The sequence below is a fragment of the Molossus molossus genome, unplaced genomic scaffold (genome assembly GCF_014108415.1).
Source record: "Molossus molossus isolate mMolMol1 unplaced genomic scaffold, mMolMol1.p scaffold_m16_p_16, whole genome shotgun sequence".
In the NCBI taxonomy this organism is placed as follows: domain Eukaryota; kingdom Metazoa; phylum Chordata; class Mammalia; order Chiroptera; family Molossidae; genus Molossus; species Molossus molossus.
Genome location: NW_023425351.1, coordinates 63259826 through 63279783, shown reverse-complemented (window position 1 = coordinate 63279783; position 19958 = coordinate 63259826). Strand labels below are relative to the sequence as shown.

General features: G+C 45.2%; 1 protein-coding gene across 1 annotated transcript in view; it reads right to left on the bottom strand.

Moving 5' to 3' along the window:
• FER1L6 (fer-1 like family member 6) overlaps positions 1 to 19958 on the bottom strand; it is a 104658-nt gene that overhangs the window by 50087 nt on the left and 34613 nt on the right. Inside the window, exons 15-19 of the mRNA XM_036263931.1 lie at positions 15396 to 15486; positions 11836 to 11955; positions 9622 to 9774; positions 2936 to 3113; positions 794 to 918 (exon numbers count right to left, since the gene is read on the bottom strand). Of these exons, the coding sequence (XP_036119824.1) occupies positions 794 to 918; positions 2936 to 3113; positions 9622 to 9774; positions 11836 to 11955; positions 15396 to 15486 (667 nt within the window). The remainder of the gene's footprint in view (positions 1 to 793; positions 919 to 2935; positions 3114 to 9621; positions 9775 to 11835; positions 11956 to 15395; positions 15487 to 19958) is intronic.

Sequence of the window (19958 nt, the reverse complement as noted above, 5' to 3'; positions counted from 1 at the left end):
TTAGTGAGTAAACGCAGCTGGAAAATAGATGAGCTAGAATGAAGCCTCAGGTCTCTTTGTGTCCTGTGTCTTCACTCCCAGGGGTGGGCAAATCCTGTACGGAGCTTCCCTCTCTCAGCACGGTGCATCCTCGGAGAACAGGTACATCCTAGCGAATACCATCCACGGAGAGCCTAACGGGCTCGTGCTGATTAGGAACCCTCTTCCCACTTCAGCAGTCAGAGTACAGGAAAGGGAGAAGCAAGAGGAAACAGGTATAGATCCAGCTCTATGAAGCCCCCCAGCATCTATCAGGAAGTTGTATTTTACAGAAGAGAGAGCCACTGAGTTGCAGAGATGCTGAAAGTATGCAAAGTCCCCCAGCTGGTAAATGCAAAGCAACAGTGCCAAGGGTAGGCTTCCTGACCACCAAGCCGGGCACCTTCCTTCCCAGCAAGACCCCTCAGACAGCCTGGACCGCAAGTCTCGTGTGGGTGGTCTGCGTGCTGCTTTCCCATGTGTTCATTCCCCACCGAACTTGGCCTTGTGCCTGGCATTTCAGCAGGAGATCTAGGTGCCAGTTCTGTTTCCTGCCACCCTTCCTCTGCCTCGGGAACTTGCTCTCTTGGCCTCAGGACAGTGGATCACACTGGAACAACCCCATCTGTCCTTCCTTGCACACGTGCTTTTGAGTCTGACACACCCATGTTCCCGGAGCCACGGGAACTGGCAATGTGGCCCTGCTTTTTCTGTCCTGGCTGTGCTGGGGGTAGGCTGTGGCTGCAGGGAGAAGGCAGGCGGCTTCCCTGGTTACCTTTGTGGTCTGGCAATGGGAAAGGAACGTGACTTTGGCAAAAGGGTCTGAAAGTCCGTTGCTGTCAGCCGCGATGAGGCCCCGGGCTTGGTACATGTGAGCTCTCAGCTGAAAGAGATGCCGGTCTGCGGACAGAGAGCAGAAAGGGCTTTTAGGAACCTTGAGTGCGCACGGTGTGTGTGTGCGATGCGTGTCCGCGGGTGGATCCAGAGACGGACAGAGGAGACCACGGCACCCCCCGCTGCTGAGGCTGAAACAGGCACAGCAAAGAGGTCACGTTGAGGGGTGCTCGGGAGCCAGGCGTTCTCCTTGGTGCTGTCACAGTGGGTTTAAATCTTCACAACAACCCTGTGAAATATATATAATCATCTCCACTTTATAGATGAGGGAAATGGCTCACAGAAAGGCTAACATACTTTTCCAAGTTGACAGAGTCTAGGTTTCATTTCTGGCAGGTTCCAAAACCACCTTCTCTTTCTAAAATGCCACATTTTAATTCCTAGTAAATCTTGTTTCCACTGCTGTGTGTGTGTGTGTGTGTGTGTGTGTGTGTGTAAGAAAGGGTCTTCTCTACAAATGGTCTTTGCTTCAATAAACTCAATAAAGTCTTGAGCCGCCCATTCATCCCTTCTGCCATTCAGCCAGCCAAGGTCATTTTGAGCACCTGCTGTGTACCAGGGACAGTTCTGGCCTCTAAGGTTGTGAAGTAGTTAAGACAGCCCCTGCCCTTGGGGAGCTCTATGGAGAGAGCAATGGAGAACACAAACATCTCAGTCACAGTGACAGGAGGTCAGAGCTAAGTGTCCCAAGAGAGAAACAGACAGAGGACATGGGAGCTTGGAGGCAGGAGTGAGCACACCTGTGTGACAGAACGGGCGGCAGACAGAGGGCCGCAGGTGGGGGCAGACCAGGCTTCATTGGGGAAACACAAGTAAGAGCTAAGAAGTTCACAGCAGAGAAAGTCTATTGGGTCACCCCAGGAAGACATGCTGCAGACAATCAGAAAACTTTGGGATAAGTCTTTCCTCTCCTCTGAATTGTTTGTAGCTGGCGCGGCAAAAATGTCCAGGAATGTTGGGTCTCTAGAGGTAGGGTCTATAGAAAAAAGAAGATAACCTTATGTGGGTGTTTTTCACTCAAAGATAAAACTAAAGTCAGGATGGAAAGCAGTGGAAATAAAGCAAGATTTGGAGATTGTGTGATCTTGGGCAGTTTCTAAGCATCTCTGATGCATCCTTTGTCCATATGTAAATGAAGAGACCACCCAGGGTTGTTGTGAGAAATTAAATCTTATGTATAAAGTGCGGAGCACAGTGCTTGGCGTGTGCTGGGTGCTATCTCCAGAAGCTTGTCTTCTCTGACAATTGAGCCCTTAGATTCCACTGGCAGTCAAGGTCAACCATCATCAGAGGAGCCTTGTACGACACAGGAAACCTGGGTGCGCAGACGTTCTCCGGCCTCCCCGACACTGGCTCAAGGCAGAGCTCAGCTTCCGGCGAAGCGAAGGTACCGCTGCTCTGCTCCCCGAATCCGGCAGCCAGACCCCCCGCAGACTGAAGCAATGTGGAAACCAGGCATACATATTCAAAGCAAAATTTAAGTTACAGGAAAACGTAAACTTGATGGCATTCACGGAAAACAGCTACAAAGGAGAAAGGACAGCATAAAGCAATCTGACTTTCCCAAAGCAGCCGAGTCAAGAAGCAAGCTAGAGGGACACGAGTGGACACGCTGACAGTGCCCACTGCTGATGGCTCGGACCCCGCTGCCCCGTAAAGGGAAAGTCTGATGAAATTCCACAGGCCGTACCAACATAGATCTCACTGGTATTTAGTTAAAACACATCTTTCGCTTAAAATTCAAATTCAACTTAGAAGATCTACCTACAAAGAAACTCAAATCGCTTTCTTTCCATTAACGAAATAATATAAAGTTTCACTTCAGGTGTATTGAATGACTTCACTTTATTCTTTTAGATCAGACATTGGAAGGTGAGGAAGAAAACTTAGAAACTATATGAAAAGAAGGAAAAGAAGTTGCTCTTAAAATAGTGCATACACAGCACATGCCTGTCTCCCTCCTTTCTCTCAGAAGCCCCCCCCCCAGACACGTGAGGACCCCCTTTGCCCAGTGGGGTGGTACCTTGGTAGATCAGGTTGGCTGGAGGTTGAATGGAGCCGGCCACTTTGGAGGATGTTTCTGCTGCATAGCCTGCCGGCAAGTTGTCCAGCACGGCCCCGGAGTGTCTGCTGGAGCCCAGCCACATGTACACGTCGACTTTCGCTTGCACCGTCCAGCCGGCTGGCCGTTTCCCGGGAAGCTGCGGAAAGGTCACAGGGAAGCCCGCTTCATTAGAAAGAGCCGATCATGGGGCCTGCTCCTTGAGAGACGGGGTCCTTCCTGGGTACCTAGGGACATACCCAGAGGGTATGCAATTTTTTTTTTCTTTATTGATTTCAGAGAGAGAGGAAGGGAGAGGGAGAGAGTGATAGAAACATCGATGAGAGAGAACATCGGTTGGCCGCCTCCTGCATGCCTCCCACTGGGGATTTGGCCCACAACCTGGGCATGTGCCCTGACTGGAAATCGAACTGGAGACCTCTTGGTGCAGGGTCGATGCTCAACCACTGAGCCACACTGGCCGGGCACCCAGGGGGTATTCAGAGAGCAATTCTCAGGAGCTCATCTTATAGCAAAATGAGACCAATGACCCCAGTTGCCACTTTACACAGTTCTGGAGGAAGATACATGTTTGGTGGGGCCTGAGGCTCAGACAGGCACTGTGTTAAGCATTTCTGAACCTTGGATCATTTAAACATCCCAGGTAGGCATGGTTATTGCCCCCGTTTTATTGATGAGAAAACTCAGACTCAGAGAGGTTAGGTAAGTTCCCAAACAACACTCAGCTTTTAAGGGACAGAGCCGGGAGAGATGATTTCAGATCTAGACTCTTGGAGCTTCAGCGACAGCCTCTACCTATTTGCTTCACTCCAAAGAACTCAGGTGCTTCTTCCATAGGTCAGGCCTCCATGTTCTTGAAGGGACCCACCTGCCCTACCACGTTCTTTCTTCCTGGCTAAGAACCTCTCATTCCTTCCTTACACTGTGTGGTTTCTAATTCCCTTACCCATCACCAGGAGTAGGAGACTCCTCGCCCCCATCTAAGGAGTCCCAGGCCCCAGACTTGGCTGTGTTCAGGGTTGCTGGCAAGGCCTTGCTCTAAGAACTAGCAGCCTCTACAGATTAAGTGTCCTTTCTTGGTGTTTTTTAGGATTTCCTATCATTGCCCTCTTTTTCTGCACCTCTTCTTTTCCAGAGAATTACAAGATTCCCCTATGAGAGGCTATAGCTTGCTCTGACTTTCCCAAAGCGCCCTGGAGAGCCCCTGAATCCAACATCGAGCCCAGTTGTTCATTTTCCTGTCTTGCTCTCTGGGTGCAAGAGGATTCTGAGCAGCTCAATTCAAATCTAATACAAGTGCCTCCAGAATTGCTGAAGGAGGAGGGTCAGGAAGGCATCACAATGACCAAGATACAGTCCCCCGCCCCCCCCACCCACCCTCCGCCCACCCAAAAGCTTGAGTCTAGACACGGAGGCCAACTTGCCTTCACTAACTCAAATGCAAAGTCAAGTGTAAGAGAGAAAATGCTACAGGAGCAGAAAAGCAGCAGTAGGCACTTCATCGTTTCTGTAAGACTCAGTACGTTGGAGCTGGACGAGTAGAGAGGCACCCCTGGGAGAGGAAAGTGCCCGAACAAAAATGTGGGGCAGGAACCAACAGTGGTAATATGGGCTGAAGTTTAGTGTGTGTTTATTCTGTGCCAGGGACGGTTTTGCTAAGAGCTTTCAGAAAAGAAACAGCTGGGACAGAGAATGACATAGACAAGATGGAAGGATCCTGCTGGTCATGTGGAGGAGTTTGGATTTTATTCTTTAGGGAGTGGGATGTGTTCTTTATTCAGCTTACAAATAGCACAAGAGGTTGTTTTGTTGTTGGTAAAGACAACCACTCTGTAACTTATAATTCTAAAATTTATAATAAGACAATTTCAATTCATCATTTCAATAATAATAATGATAATAATAATAGCTAAGATGCATTGAGCACTTGTTCAATAAAACAAATATTTATTGAGAGCCTAAGGTTATTGTGTTGTAATGAAAGCAACCCCTCTGCATTGGTAGGTATCACAGGAATTTGTCTGTCAGTTCACAGTGATGTCTCCAGAGCCTAAAAGAGGGCTTGGCACTCAGGAAGCACTTGGTAAATATTTGTTGAATTATCTATTTTTCTAATAATAATAACAAAAATATTTTACATGCATTGAGCACTTACGTTGTCCAAGCCCTGATCTAACGTTTCTTCATACACATAGAATGTCCTGTTACTGACATACTTTTAACAAGTCATAGGTAATCGTTCATTTTCATGATGACTATAAAGTAGATACTTTTATTGTGTGTATTTTAAATATGAAGACATGGAAGTTCAGAGCAGTTAAGAAAATCGTCCACGTCATAGAGAGAGGCAGGGTTGGAGCCAAACTCAACCCTGCTCTACCTGGTTCAATGCCCATACTCTTAGCCAGCGCTCCTCATACACTGACGTGTATCAGAGCATGAGAATTACTTGGACATCTGTTTAAAATGCAAATTCTGATTCAGTAGGATTGGGGTCAGAGATTCTACATTTCTCCCTGTTGGTGATAATCCTGCTGGTCTACCAAGCACAGTTTTAAGTATTTAAGTACCAAGACTCTTAACTGACTATGTTGCACTTCCCCAGGCTGGTCTGACATCCTTTGCTTCTTAAACTAAAACAAAACCATCATTCACTTCTACTGCTATAAAAACGTGTGTGTGTGTGTGTGTGTGTGTGCGTGTTCATGGTGAGAACCAAAACTCAGCTAACAACTTGTGAAGATGTTACACAAGAACCACTGTTGCACTCCTAAGTTTGCAGGTTTATGCACCTTTTTTAATACACATGAACTGACAGAAGAAGACTGACTTTGGCTGGTGGGTACATAGTACAATATACTGATGATGTATCATAGAGTCGCACACTCAAAACCCATATAATCTTATCAACCAATGTTACCCCAATAAATTTAATCTAAAAATAAAAATAAGTAAAAAAAAAGAAAAAAAAACCCACAAAGTAAAATACTCAAATTTAAATCGCTTCCAAGACAATGCAGAGCCTCACTTAAGTATCCCACCAGAATGCAGGTGGCACTGCCGAGCACCCCCACACTACTTTCAGCAACAGCACCCACTTTTAGCTTCACAGGCATTTCCACAGGTGTGTCTTCCCCTGACTCCCCTCTTCCTCACTCTCTTCTCTCAGGAGCCCCTGTAGCCTAACCAACCACAGCAACATCTTTCTTTTTGAGAATAGCATGGTAAGACCGGGGGCGGGGCAGACAGAGAAAAAGAATTAAAGAATGCAAAAGTGCATCAAAAAACAATGACCACCAATGTAAAAACACTGCATAAAACAGAAGGCTAAAGTCTTCGCCTCTCCATGCCCCACCCACCTCGCTTGGGGTCTTGGTGAATGCCAACTGGCTCGAAAGAAAGAGAAATCTTGGCAAGTCCGAAAAGGAAGAGTTGAATTCACACAGACTGAGTTAACGCCGGGTGAACTGCACAGAGAGGTGACTTGAGGAGAAAAGAAAAGGAAGGTTGACCGCTACCTTCTGGCTGGGCTCTAGGTGATATGAAGTTTCCTTTTGGTGAGGGATGAATGTCCTTTTCTGCCCTTCGGCCACTGGGGGCACTGTGGGTATAAGACTGAAGGGGGAGAACTCTGCTTTTTCTAATGGTGGATGGGGCTGACCTCAACAAACTGTGTTCCAGCATTGTTAGTAGCATTATGAATATATTTTAGTTGCAGAAAAAGAAAGATCATGGAGTCAGGGACTGCAAAACCCTGGTTGCCATTACAGATTTGCTATTAATCAGCCACGTGTCTTCAGATGAGGCACCTTCATTTCCTTAGGTTAATATTCCCCAAACGGGGACCCTAAGGGCCGTAGCTTCCTAAAATTTGTAAATATCTATTCTAGATGAATAAGATTGGCAAGCCTGGGCTATAAAAGTTAAACTCGAACTTCCCAAATGTGCTTGAACAAGGAATGTTTATGGAGCCACTCGAAGGACAGCTGTTCCATAGAATACACTTTGAGAAAACTCTGGCCTGGGGTTTTAATTTACACTCTACCCTGTGTCTTACTGCACTTCCTAATTCTCAGCGAAGACACGGGAGGTGAGTGGCAGGAGTGTGAAGACTGTCTCCCTGGCGCAGCTCTTGGATTTTTCAGATTTACCGATTCAATGAGAAGAGCATAAAGGCAGGTGGAGGGAGGGAGTGAACAGCAGGGGTGACCATCAAAATAGGACTAAAAGCAGTTTTGCTGAGTCATCTTATCCACATAAGTCATCATGTCAGTACAATGGAATTCACCGAAACTTACAAAGCTATCACCCAAAGCAGACCCGGTGGCAGAGGGAAAATACAAAGTAAGCCCAGTTCTCAGTCCTGAGTTATGTCTACCCTCTGGCTTCATTTGACAGATGTTCCTTGTTCTAATTTTTAAAAAATTTTTTATTAATTTATTTTTGTTACAGATGTTTCTCCTTTTTTTCCCTATCTTTGTTCTAATTTTAAATAATGCCAGGACATATCAAAATATTTAGGAGGGAGCAACATTCCACTGATTTTCTAGTATTTTAGCACAGGGCCTCCAGAAATGATTTGCTATTTTTAAGATAAATGTTTTTTGTGACCCCAGAATTTCTTGGATAGAGAAAGCTGAAAAAATTCTGATACTCATGGTGAATAACTTGGGTAAACATTTCCTTTTTCAGTTAAAATTTTATAGGGCCAGGTTTAAAAATCATTTTCCACACATGATAGAAAATAATATATGGAGCCCAAAACACTTCACTGGGTATGAAGGGGGCACACACTTCCAGAAACATCCTGTAGGTGGTGGATGCCCATCTGTTTGAATGCCAGTGTTTACTGGGTGATTACTCTGGGGGAAGCACACGCTGTGTTCTGAACACACACTCATCCACTTAATCCTCAACTCCACCTCCAGGTGACTGAACAACAGGAGACACAGAAATGGTAACTTACCCAAGGTGACACAGCTGATAAATATTGGCCCTGGAATTCGGTTATGGATTAAATTGTATTTCCTCAAAATGCATATGTTGAAGTCCTAACCCTAACTACAATGTCTTAGAATATGGCCTTATTTGGAAGTAGGGCCATTACAGGTATAACTTAAGATACGGTTGGACTGGAGTAGTGTTCTATAAAAAGGACACTGTGGGAGGAGACACACACACAGGGAGAGACGGGGAAGATCGGAGTTATGCTGCCATAAGCATCACTACCAGAAGCTGGAAGAGAGACCGGAACAGGTCCTTCCCTACTGCCTTCAGACATCTTAACCTCAGACTTCCAGCCTTCAAAACTGTGAAATAATACATTTCTGTTGTTTTAGCCCCCCGTGGTATTTTGTTCCAGCATCCCCAGCAAACTAATACAAATTGCAAACCAGATTCACCTGATTTCAAAGCCCACGCATTAACCCATTGCCCACACTGCCTCTTCTGCCTGCGGCAGTTACCATCACATCTGCAGTGGCCTCAAGCAGCTGGAAGGCCCTGAGGGGCTCTCTGTCCTGGCTGCTGACTGCCATATTTCTATCAAGTAGTTGTCCAGCCTCTGTTGACACTTGAGGGACGAGGAATAACATGAACCTCCATTTAGAGAACTATTTCCCCATAGCGGCGATCATGGGTCCCAGTTCTATCCTCTGGTTCTGTCATGAGTCCTCATTCTATACACACACACATGCATGCACACACGCACACACTCAACCCATCATCCATGTGATGGGTAGCCCTAAAAACACTTAACGTCTCTATCATGTTGCCACATCTTCTCACTTAAGCACTGCTATCTCTTCATCCAGCCTTCACATGGCATGGTTTTGGACCTTTTCACCCTCCTTCTGGGGAAGCAGAAGAATAATTATGTTATAGCAAGAAATCCAAACTGGAATTGTCAGGATAGGCTAGTGAGAGTTAAGAAAATTAATCCGTCATTGGTGAGTGTTAAGCCTTCGGACCACTCTTTCTTCATATTTGCTCGAGTCTGGGATAGAAATGTCTTTGTAGTAGGGGTAAAATACCAGGGTCTCCCAGAAAGGCTCACATCTTAAGTTAGAGACAGTAGAACCCATCCGGGATTTTTCCTATGGGTGTCCACTTCTGAGGTATTGGGGGGCCCTGTCTTTATGAAAGGTACACGGACCCAAGTTGAAAAGATTATCATATTTTTACAGTTTAAAGCCACCAGCAATCCTGAAATAGCAGTTCTGTGGAATATAAACCTCTTCTCTTGTAATGTTCTTTGAAATCAATTTTGAAAATACAGATGAACTTATGTGAGAAAAACTGCCACGGACAAATTACATCAGAGAAGAGGAAGAGAGGTAACTAATAGAAAAATGTACCTTCTTCCTAGTAATCAAAGAAGTAAAAATTAAAGTAACCTTGAGGTGCACCCACTAGATTAAAAGAGAAAACTTGCTTGTGTCTGGTGACATAGTAATTGGAAAATATTCAGCATCAAGACAGTCTTCGGAATCACAACTCAAACCAAGAGGGGGCAGGTATTCCAATTGTCCTCAGACCTTTGAAAGTCTTGGGGAAGAGTCAGAAATACGGAGACACACAATAAGAATGCTCAGCCACCCAGGGAAAACAGATTTCTCATCTTTGAGTAAAAAGGAGTGCAGACTTACTTTGAGGAAATGAGTTTTGATGGTTCCACAGTATTTGCCCATCTGCTCCCTGACGGGGGAGTAGAGCAGGTCTTTGGAGGCGATGCGGGCATATGCCACCCTCTTGTTGTTGCTGAGCATCCAGATGAAGACATCGGGGATGGTGTGCTGTGGCTGCAGGAACAGAGGGGAATGGATTTGATAGGTTGGCGTTTAACAAGTGCATGTCCGGGGTTCTCCTATCCTGAAATAGTGCCCCTTCTGCAAAGCAAATTCGGTGACTTAGCCCATCCAGGTACTTAAAACATCTCTGCAATCAAGCAAGGTAAGTGTACCGTCTTTAAAAGAGGAAGCTTTAGGTCACGAATTAGCAGTACATGTAAAGCCGTTTGCCAGACTGCTCACTGTGCTTCAAGGAAATACAAACTGGACTAGAGACCTGGCATCTTCAGTGGCCTGAACCTGCTTTTCTCCATGCAGAGCAAACATTTCCTATACCTTCCCATGGACGTGTTTTTTCTTTCAATCTTGTAATAGTGATTTAGCTTCAAGCACTGGGTCTCCTAAGAATCTTCAAGCAAAAAAACAAAACTCCATGAATGTCTTTCCATTTACTCTTGGAAGGGAAAACAATTCCACGGGGACTTTCGATCTAAAATGTGATTGGAAGCATTTCAGCTCCGCGTGAGGTGGTTATTCAGGAGAAATTGGACTCAAGTGCATGGAAACAAGACTGTAGAATTGACTGTCAGCGTGGGAGCTGCAGAATTCCCTGCAAGAGGCCCGCTGTGTTAGGAGTGCTTGAATGTCCATTTCCGAGCCCACGTAGCTGAGGAAACAAAGAGTATGTTGTCCTAAACTAGGCTTCGACATTCCTGGGCTGGACGCAGATGCTCTGTATTTCAAAATCTCCAACACTCGGTGTAACCGGCCCCTCAGGTTCCCTTCTCCCTCCATATGGAAACAAGCATCCTTGAGGACGCTTTCCTGGTCACAGGGTTGGTCAGTCACAGACACGAAGCCCTGATGCCTGGTTTAAACCTTCGGGGTGTTTATTAAAATCCTTACATCTACTAACATGACTGCCCATCTCACTGTTCACTATGCCATCACAGAATAATTGATTTGCAGCAAGAAATACGACTTTTGAGGATGACAGAAGCAGTAAATCAGCACCTCTTCCTGCAACTTCCCGCACAAACTCCCCTGTCCGACAGAAGCGAATCAAAGGGCCTTTTTAGATCATTCTAGAAGTCACCAGAAGATACTGGTTACAACTAACTGAAAATGAGAAGCTGATTTGACCTTTACTGGACATGAGTTCAAATCCTCTGTTGAAAACTTATCAAGCATCCTGTGCTAATTTTGACTTTTCTTGAGTCCATTAAGGAACATGATTTTTAGTTCTGCTAAATAGTGAAGCTTCATTTTTTAAAAAATCAATAAAGCCATAGATGTTTGGCTTAATTTTAAAATCTCCGTTTTCACCCCTAATGTGGGAGACTATTTGCATGGCATCCATTTTGCTAAAATCTGCTCTGCCATCTCCTGCCCCAAGGCAGAATACCTCTGTATACAATGTTTCTGCATTCCTTTAAGTAACCATTTACTCAACCAGTTATGCTCTGTTTATCTTTTGTTCCACCGGGGATATTTACCTGAAATTGCTTCGCGGTGGTTACCACAAACTTATCGCTTGGCGACAAATGTTATTGGTTTTCTGCTTCTTGCCCTATATATAGTGTGGATCTCCCCAGAATAAACAAGACTTGATCAGAATCCTGTCGTGTCTCCATTTCTCGTGTCTCTTGTCCCTTCTCATCCCCCTCTAGAGTCCTCGTGGCTCGACCTGCGGGAGGGGTCACCCAAACTAATAGTGCCTGCTCAGCTCAGCAGGTTCAGGAAACAACATTGCTGATCTTTCCTTCTTATCAGGAGAGTCAAACCTCACTGGGAAGACATCCGGTGTCAAGTAGGGTACAGACCAATGAACCTCAGAGGGAAGGGGGAAGGGGTGGGAAGAGATAAGCCAAAGAACTTATATTCATATGTACAACCAATGAACGCAGACAATACTGTGATGAAGGGGAGGAGTGTGGGGAGCAGGGGGTCAATGGGGGGAAATGCAGGGACATCTGTAGTACTTTCAACAAGAAAGATAAATTTTAAAAATTAAAAAAAAAAAAGACATCCAGCCTAACCTTCCAAATGAGGTTGGCTATTAGAGTTGATTACCTCATCCACCAGAAAGCGGATTTTTTCCACAAAATCTTGAGCTTCATGGATCATTTCCTCGAGTGATAACTTTTTCTTCTGCTGCTGAAGGATCACCTTGGCCTTCTTGGCCATCATGTCCTAAAACAAGACAAGAGTCAGTGCAGATCTTTCTAGAACTCTGGGCAGCAAGCACTGCCCCGCTGGCGGAGAAGGTGTTCCTCAGCTCCACGCTGAGCTGCTCATGGGGCTGTCAGGGCCCCGTGCTGAGCATGCTGCCCATTTCACAGAAGCTTCATAGGAGTATGGAGGCAGTGAATACCATCTCACTCCCCTTCCACACATGGGACGCTGGGGCCTAGAAAAGTCAGAGTTTGTCCAGGTCCCATCGCTCTCGTGGACAACACCCGAATGTAGGTTTTCTAATACTAACAACAACTATAATAATAGCAGCTAAACTGTATTGAGCTCTTTCTCGGTGCTGGGCAATGTTTTAACTGCTGTTTTAATTCTCATAGCAACCATAGCAACCTTAGCAACCAGGGTAAGTACTATTATTCCCATTTGACAGCTGGGGAAAGAGTCATGCAGCTCTGAGACATAGAGGTGGACTTGACCTCTAGCTGAGTCCGGAGTCCGAGTCCTTCTTACTGTTCTCATCACCTCTTCCTAGGGGCCTGTTGGATACTTCCAGACCACGGTGGCCTCATTTAAGAAATGCTGCCAAGGAACTCAGTAGGAGTGAGGAAATGCTCTCGTTCACTCAGGCCACATTTATGTGCTTAGGGAGAAACCCCGAGCACTTACCAGTGATTTCAAAGGCCCTGTGTGTGTTGGCCCTGCCTACTCCCTGCTTCTCCATAGTGTTTCACTCACTGTGCTCAGATACACGGTCCTCCGGACGCCTGCAGACATGCCAAGCTTGCTTCATTATGTCAAGACTGGTGGACTGGGGTTTTCTCTTGCTCAAATGTTCTTCCTTGACCCTGCATAGCTGGTTTCCTCTCTGGCCTTAAATGCCACCACCGCATTATATGACTTTTTAAAATTTCCTTCATCATCGTAACTTCCAATCATTTTTATTTATCTGTTGTTTTCCAGTGTGTCTCTATCTTCTCCACTAACATGCAAACTGCACTAGGACAGGGGCCTCCTCGGTCTTGTTCTCAGTGTCTGACAGTGTTCCTGGCACACAGCAGATGCTAAATAAATGTGGAATGGACAAACCAGTCAATAAATTGATGAGCAGACAAAGGACAGTTCAGCCAGAGGGAACAATTACATATGACATCACCTAATTATTGAGGGTTCAAAACTGCTGCAGCGCAGATATGTGGGAAGGGAGGAATGGGGGACAGGGCTGGGATGCTAGGTTGCAGCCAGACAGTGGACAGCCCTATACATCATTTATAAGAAGTCTGGACTTTGTCCCGTGAATGATGAAGATCTCCAGTGATTTTTTTTAAAGCAATAGTGATGCGGGCAGCGTTTTGTTTTAGAACGCCATCTGGCTGTGGTGGGAATGTGGATTAAAGGCAGACGGGTACGGCAGTCTGGGCCAGAGACGCGAAGGCACTCAGGGGGTCCGGGGTGAAGAAGTGGAGTAAGTTCCAGAGTCTCTAAGGGGCAGAATCAACAGGGCCTGGGGTCAAACGGACAGTTTAGGGTGAGAGGGAAGGACTAGAAGTTGATTCTTAGGCTTCCGGTCGGAGCCAGGAGTCTAGCTGGCGGCGCCAGTGCAGAAAGGGGAGCAAGGGCAGGTGGGGGGATGAGGGTTGAGTCGGATGTGTGTTGAATTTGGAGTGCTGTGAGACAAGCTGGTGACATGTCCACTAGGAGGCTGGAAATACAGGTCTGGAGATGGGGAGGGAGGGCCAGGCCACCACAGGGACATTGAAATCATGGCTTGTTCAGGCCAAGCACAGCCAGACACGGAGAAGACAACAGAGCTCCATGGACAATGGGCAGTGGATGGCATTGAGGAGACAGGGCAGGGCAGCCAGAGATGCTGAAGAACTCGCCAGGGAGGTCTGTACGGTGGGAACCTGGCTTCCCTTGTGTACAGTGAGTACACAAACCTTCATGTATTGTTCTGGAAAGAAGGATGAACCAGGAGTTTTGAGACTTGAGATTTAGTCTCTAGACTATGATTAACTAGCGGTGACCTTTAAAAAGTCATTTCCTCTCTCTGGGCCCCGCTCACATCTTTTCCCTGGCCAGTCAGACACTGAGTAATTGCTCTTTGCAGTAACTGTTCATATAAAATGTCCCTTGGTGTACTGCTGGAACTGAAGTTTAGAGGTGAGCTAAGTCAGGGTCTGAATTGTCTGGCATTTCTCAGGCATCCATCATTCAGCAGGTTCTGAGCATCTACAAGGTACCCAGCACCATGCAGGGCCTCTGGGACACAGCAGGGTACCAGCGACAGCTCTTTTCACAAGAAGTGCTATAACTGTTTTCAAAATATTTTTTATTTTTAAATTAAAGTTGACATGCATTCTTATTTTAGTTTTGGGTGTACGACCCCGTGATGAGACATTCTATAACTTAGAAAGTGATCACCCTGATAGATCTAGTACCCATATGACACCATGGGTTACTACAATGTTAACGATATTCCCTACTGTACTCGACATCCCCGTGACTGTTCTGTAACGACAAATTCGCACTTCTAAATCCCTTCACCTTTTTTATCCACTCCCTTAACCCCTCTCTGAGAACCATCAAAATGTTCTCTGTATCTAGGAATCCGTTTCTGTTCTGCTTGTTTATTTATGTTGTTTTTTAGATTCCACACGTAAGTGAAATCATTTAGCATTTGTCTTTCTCCGTCTGACTTATCTCACTCAGCACAATACCCTCTGAGCCCCTCCGGGCTATTGCAGATGGCCAGATTTCATTTTTTTTAACCGCCGAATCGTATTCCATTGTATATTTGCACTATTTCAAGAGTGCTTACAACTTTTAACCAAGAAGGGAAAGAAGAGTTATTTGTTTGTTTATTGTGGTTGTTTTTGCTCTCTCAGCTTGTGAGACGAAGGGCAAGTGAAAGAGTCCACAGTCTTTGACAAAATACAAATAGCAAGAAAATGGCCCAGCTGGGGTGGCTCAGTGGTTGAGCGTCCACCCATGCATCAAGAGGTCGCCAGTTCAATTCCGGGTCAGGGAACATGCCCAGGTTGTGGGCCCAATCCCCAGTAGGGGGCATGCTGGAGGCAGCCAATCTATGTTCTCTCTCATTGATGGTTCTCTCTCTCTCTCCCTCTCCCTTACTCTCTCTAAAATCAATAAAGAAAAAAATTTTTTTTTGTTTTAAAGAAAGAAAATGAGCAAGGATGTAGTCCATGAGCATAGGATGTAGGACTGGTGGGCTTCTGGCTCATTCTTGTAAACATTAAATAAATGCTAGTTCCTTTCCAACTCACCCATATCTTCTCTTCTCACTTCCGCCTCTACATCACACAAATATATAACCTTGAGAACCTTCTCCTCGTGTAGTCTATGACCTATGCCTCATCCATGAGGCTTATTTTAAAAGCACGTTTCAATTCTCTTCAAAGTATAAATAGATTTCCACATACCAGCTCCTGCCAGCAGAGCGTAAGCCGTTTCTTATCTAAAGTGGTTTGGTTCAACATCTTGGGCTTTTTTTCTGCTTCAGAGATAAAGGCACTGGAAGAGAAGAATAACAATTTTTAATCCTGCTTAGTGACAACCCATTTGTATCATTCCAGAGATCTCAAACTACAGTCCAATGGCAAAGTTAAAGAAGCCACAAAACCAAGACTTTTCATTTAGGGTTAAGCAATGATGCACTAACTTTTCTAAGCAACAAAATGAGAATTTTTTCTTATTTGGGAAAAGTGATGCCCAGACCTCACATGGGGAACAGATGTTTGTTTTCCCAGTTTCTTTCAGTACACATCGTTATGATTGTTGTCCAAATCCATAACGACACACAGATGTTTGTTTTCCCAGTTTCTTTCAGTACACATCGTTATGATTGTTGTCCAAATCCATAACAACACACACAAAATAAAGCAGTTTTCCTTTATCTTACAAACGTAACACATACCAAAGGTTCCTGAAATTTTGTTAAGCACATATCTTAGACTCATTACTGCGATATGTCTCCACATGTTTAAAACTGTACAAAGTACTGAGTAGCAACATTTTGAGGGATGAAGTTAAAAATGTGTTTGATAGGAAAATGGTGAAGGTTATAAATGCAATTGAAGAAGAAATACACATGGCTTTAAAACTTGGAGAAATGAGATATTGTCCTAATTAGTGATAACTGGAATGTGATATCATTTTTATGTATTTTAAAATGTGGTAGCAGCCCTGGCCAGTTTGAATCAGCAGGTAGAGCATTGGCCCGTGGACCAAAGAGTTGCGGGTTCAATTCTGGTCAAAGGCGCGTACCTTGGCTGCAGTTCGGTCCCCAGCCTGGTTGGGGTTGTGTGGGAGGCAACCAATTGATGTGTCTCTCTCACATCATTGTTTCTCTCTCTCCCTCCTACTCTCTCTGAAAATAAATGAAAAAATATCCTTGGGTGAAGTTTTTTTTTTTTTTTAATGTGGTAGTAGTCAAGGTGGTGAAGATGTGGGGATGTAGTTACTCTCCATTATTTTAGGAGCAGGTAAATTGTTATCATGTTCAAGAGGCGATTTGACAGCACCTGTCAGCATTTAAATGTCTGTATCATTTGATCCCAGAATTACACTAGAGTTCCATCCTTCAAAAATAACTGAAAATTTTGTAAGAATACGTTTACACAGTGATCCTCACCGTGGCACTGTTTATAGGAGCAAATACCTGGCAGCAGCGTCAATAGCAGAGGCTGCATCTGACACACATCAGGGACTGGACAGTGGGGATGACCATGACGTCCTCCCGCAGAAGGACGCCAGGGATATACTGTTGAGTGAGAAGGTGATCTGCCGGACAAAGTGTGTGCTACCATCTGTGAAGATGGACAGTGTTTTTGTGGATGTGTTTGTTTGCAAATGCTCAGGAGAAAATCCAGGAGGACAAATCAAACTCCTCCCTGGAGAGGGGGATTGGAGAAAGAATTGAGAAAACTTTTACTTTATACATTCCTGCATTTTTCTTTCTTGTAAGATGAGCATGTAGTGCTTCTATGATGAAAATAAAATCAATTAGTAAAGAACAAAAGGGGGGTCTGAGGTGCCTCACCTCCGAGTGAGGGTTCTACACCAAAGCTCTCTGCCCCTGGCGGTTGGAGGCCTCGTCAGAAATTCTCTTTGGGCATTCTAGTCAAGTTACATTTTCTCTTAATTTGTAAAAAGAATTAAAAGTATTATATTGTAAGGAGGGACGCACATGTCTACCTTTCCTAGAGGCAAAAGGAATTTCATGCCGATCCTCTTCCAGGATGAACCAGCCCAGGGAGATAGGGAGGTGGGAGGAGGGGACTTCTACCTTCTCATCTCTCTCTCTCCCTTCCTCATAGGAGGAAAAGAACTTATTTCCTCATCAAAATTGGGGTAAACGACCATGGCATATCTTTATATTCATTCTTTTTTTCTTTTCTTTTCTTTATTGATTTGAGAGAGAGAGGAAGGGAGAGGGAGAGAAATAGAAACATCAATGAGAGAGACTATGAAAGAGAATATCAACTGGCCGCCTCCTACATGCCCCCTACTGAGGATCGGGCCCACAACCTGACTGGGAATCGAACCGGCGACCTCTTGGTGCATGGGCTGATGCTCAACCACTGAGCCACACCGGCTGGGCTATATTCAGCCCTCATCTTTCAGAGCCAGCCTGCTGCCAGCTGTGGTCTTTCCCTTCTGGGGGGAGGCGCCAAAGGCCAGCTGCTCAACCACGAATGGGCTGGGACCAGGAAACCCACCATGACCTCAGGTCCAAGCTGCTTTCTCAAATCCAGGTTTACCCAATACAAAGCTAAGGTTTTCATCTCTGTCTAACCCTCATGAGTATTTTTTCAATTGATTATAAACTTTAAAGGGGAATGATTATCATCGCATGAAACCCCCAATATAAAATAGTTATTGAGGCCAGGCTGGTTTGGCTCAGCGGTTAGAGTGTTGGCCCGAGGACTGAAGGTCAAGGGTTTGATTCCTGGTCAAGGGCCAAGGGCATGTACCTGGGTTGCAAGTCTGATCCCCAGCCCCGGTCAGGGTCATGCAGGAGGCAACCAGCTGATGTGTCTCTCTCACATCGCTGTTCCCCCCATCCCCCTTTTCATGCTATCTGGAAAATCAATGAAAAAATATCCTCGGTGAAGATCAACAAAGAAAAACTTATTGAGCTATTAATTTGCCCACAAACAGTTTCTAAAATAAGAGATTAACTGAAGAACATATATGCATCACCCATGAACACAGCCCATAGTACAGGAGAGGCCTGGGGTAAGGGGCAGGTTGGGTGGAGGGAGGCCGAAAGGGAGAAAATGGAAGACATCTGTAATACTGCCAACAATTTAAAAAATCTGTTTAATGAGATCATGAGGCTTCTTAGAGATGCTTCAAAGGAGCCCTGGACAGTGTGGCTCAGTTGGTTGAGCATCGTCTCATGCACCAAAAGGTCACCGGTTCAATTCCCGGTCAGGGCACATACCTGAGTTTCAGGCATCATCTCACATTGATCTCTCTCTCTCTCTCTCTCCCCCTTTCCCCTTCCTCTCTCTCTCAAATCAATAAAAATACATTTTTTTTAAAAAAGATGCTTCAAAGGAATTGCAGGTTGCACTTGGCTCACAGTCAGAGCAGCACTGATATATATACTGCTTCTGCAATGAAAAACAAAACAGAAATTAAGATAGAAAGCATAAAACTACTTATTTCTTTCTTTTCTTTCTTTTTTTTTTTAAGTAAAAGTGCTTGGGTGGTTGGGAGAACAGGAAAGCCGGAATCTGGAGAGCAGACACCAGAACCCCACCGGCCCCTACCTACTGCTGTTCGTCTTCCAACAACTGAGTATCTACCCGTTTTCTATTAACTCCATTAGGACACATTTTCATTTTTGCTCCAGTCTTTTCTTAATTTCTTTTTTTTAATTTAATTTTTTTGTTGTTGCTAATCCTCATGTGAGGATATTTTCCCACTAATTTTCAGAGAGTGGATGGGAGAGAGGGAGGGAGGGAGGGAGACAGAGAGAGAGAGAAACATCGACGTGAGAGAGACACATCAATTGGTTGCCTCCCACACAACCCCAGCTGGGGCTGGGAATCAAACCTGCCACTGAGGTACGTGCCCCTAATGGGAATTGAGCCTGCAACCCTTTGGTTCACGGGCTGATGCTCTAACCACTAAGCAAACTGGCCAGGGCTTGACTTAATTTCAAAAGTTAGTCCAAGCACTTCCTTATGCAGTCGACAGATCTAACATAACCTCCAAAGATCTCCATCTCCTACTCTTGTCACTGTGTAATCCCCCCTGTCGAATGTGCACGGGGGCCCAGGGACTTGCTCGTAAGAGAAAACACCGAGTGATGGGCTGTCACTTCCAAGATTTGGTCTGGAGAGACCGTGACTCCCATTGCTGGCCTCTGCTTGCTCACTCTGATGAGGTCAGCTGTCACGCTGTGACAGGCAGCTTGCAGAGGCCCACGTGGCGAGAAATTGAGGCCCATTCTAACTCCCACTACAGAGGAACTGAAGTCCTCAATCCAACAGTCCGTGAAGAACTGAATTCTGCAAATAACCACGTGAGTGATCTTGGAAGTGAATCCTTCCCAGCTGAGCCCTGAGATAATCCAGCTGATGCCTCACTGCTGTCTGTGAGCAGCTCTGAGCGAAGGACCAGCGACGCCACACCCGGACTCACGGCCCACAGAAGCTGTGGGATAATAAACACTGTGTCAAGCCACTAACTTTGAGGGTTGTTACCTGGTAATAAGTAACTGATACTCTATTTTTGAATCTCTGATTGTATTGTTTATCTCCTGGAAAAAGAGCCATCAATTGGTTTTTATTAATGTGTTATATGACAAATTCTATTAAATGGTATTTGCTATAACTTATCCTTCTCATTGTTAATATAACTGCTGAGCATCTACTAAATGCAAAGAACCATGCTGGGCAAGACCACTGCTGGCATTTTTCTTTCTTTCTTCTTGTTTAATCCCCACCAGAGGATATGTTTATCGATTTTAG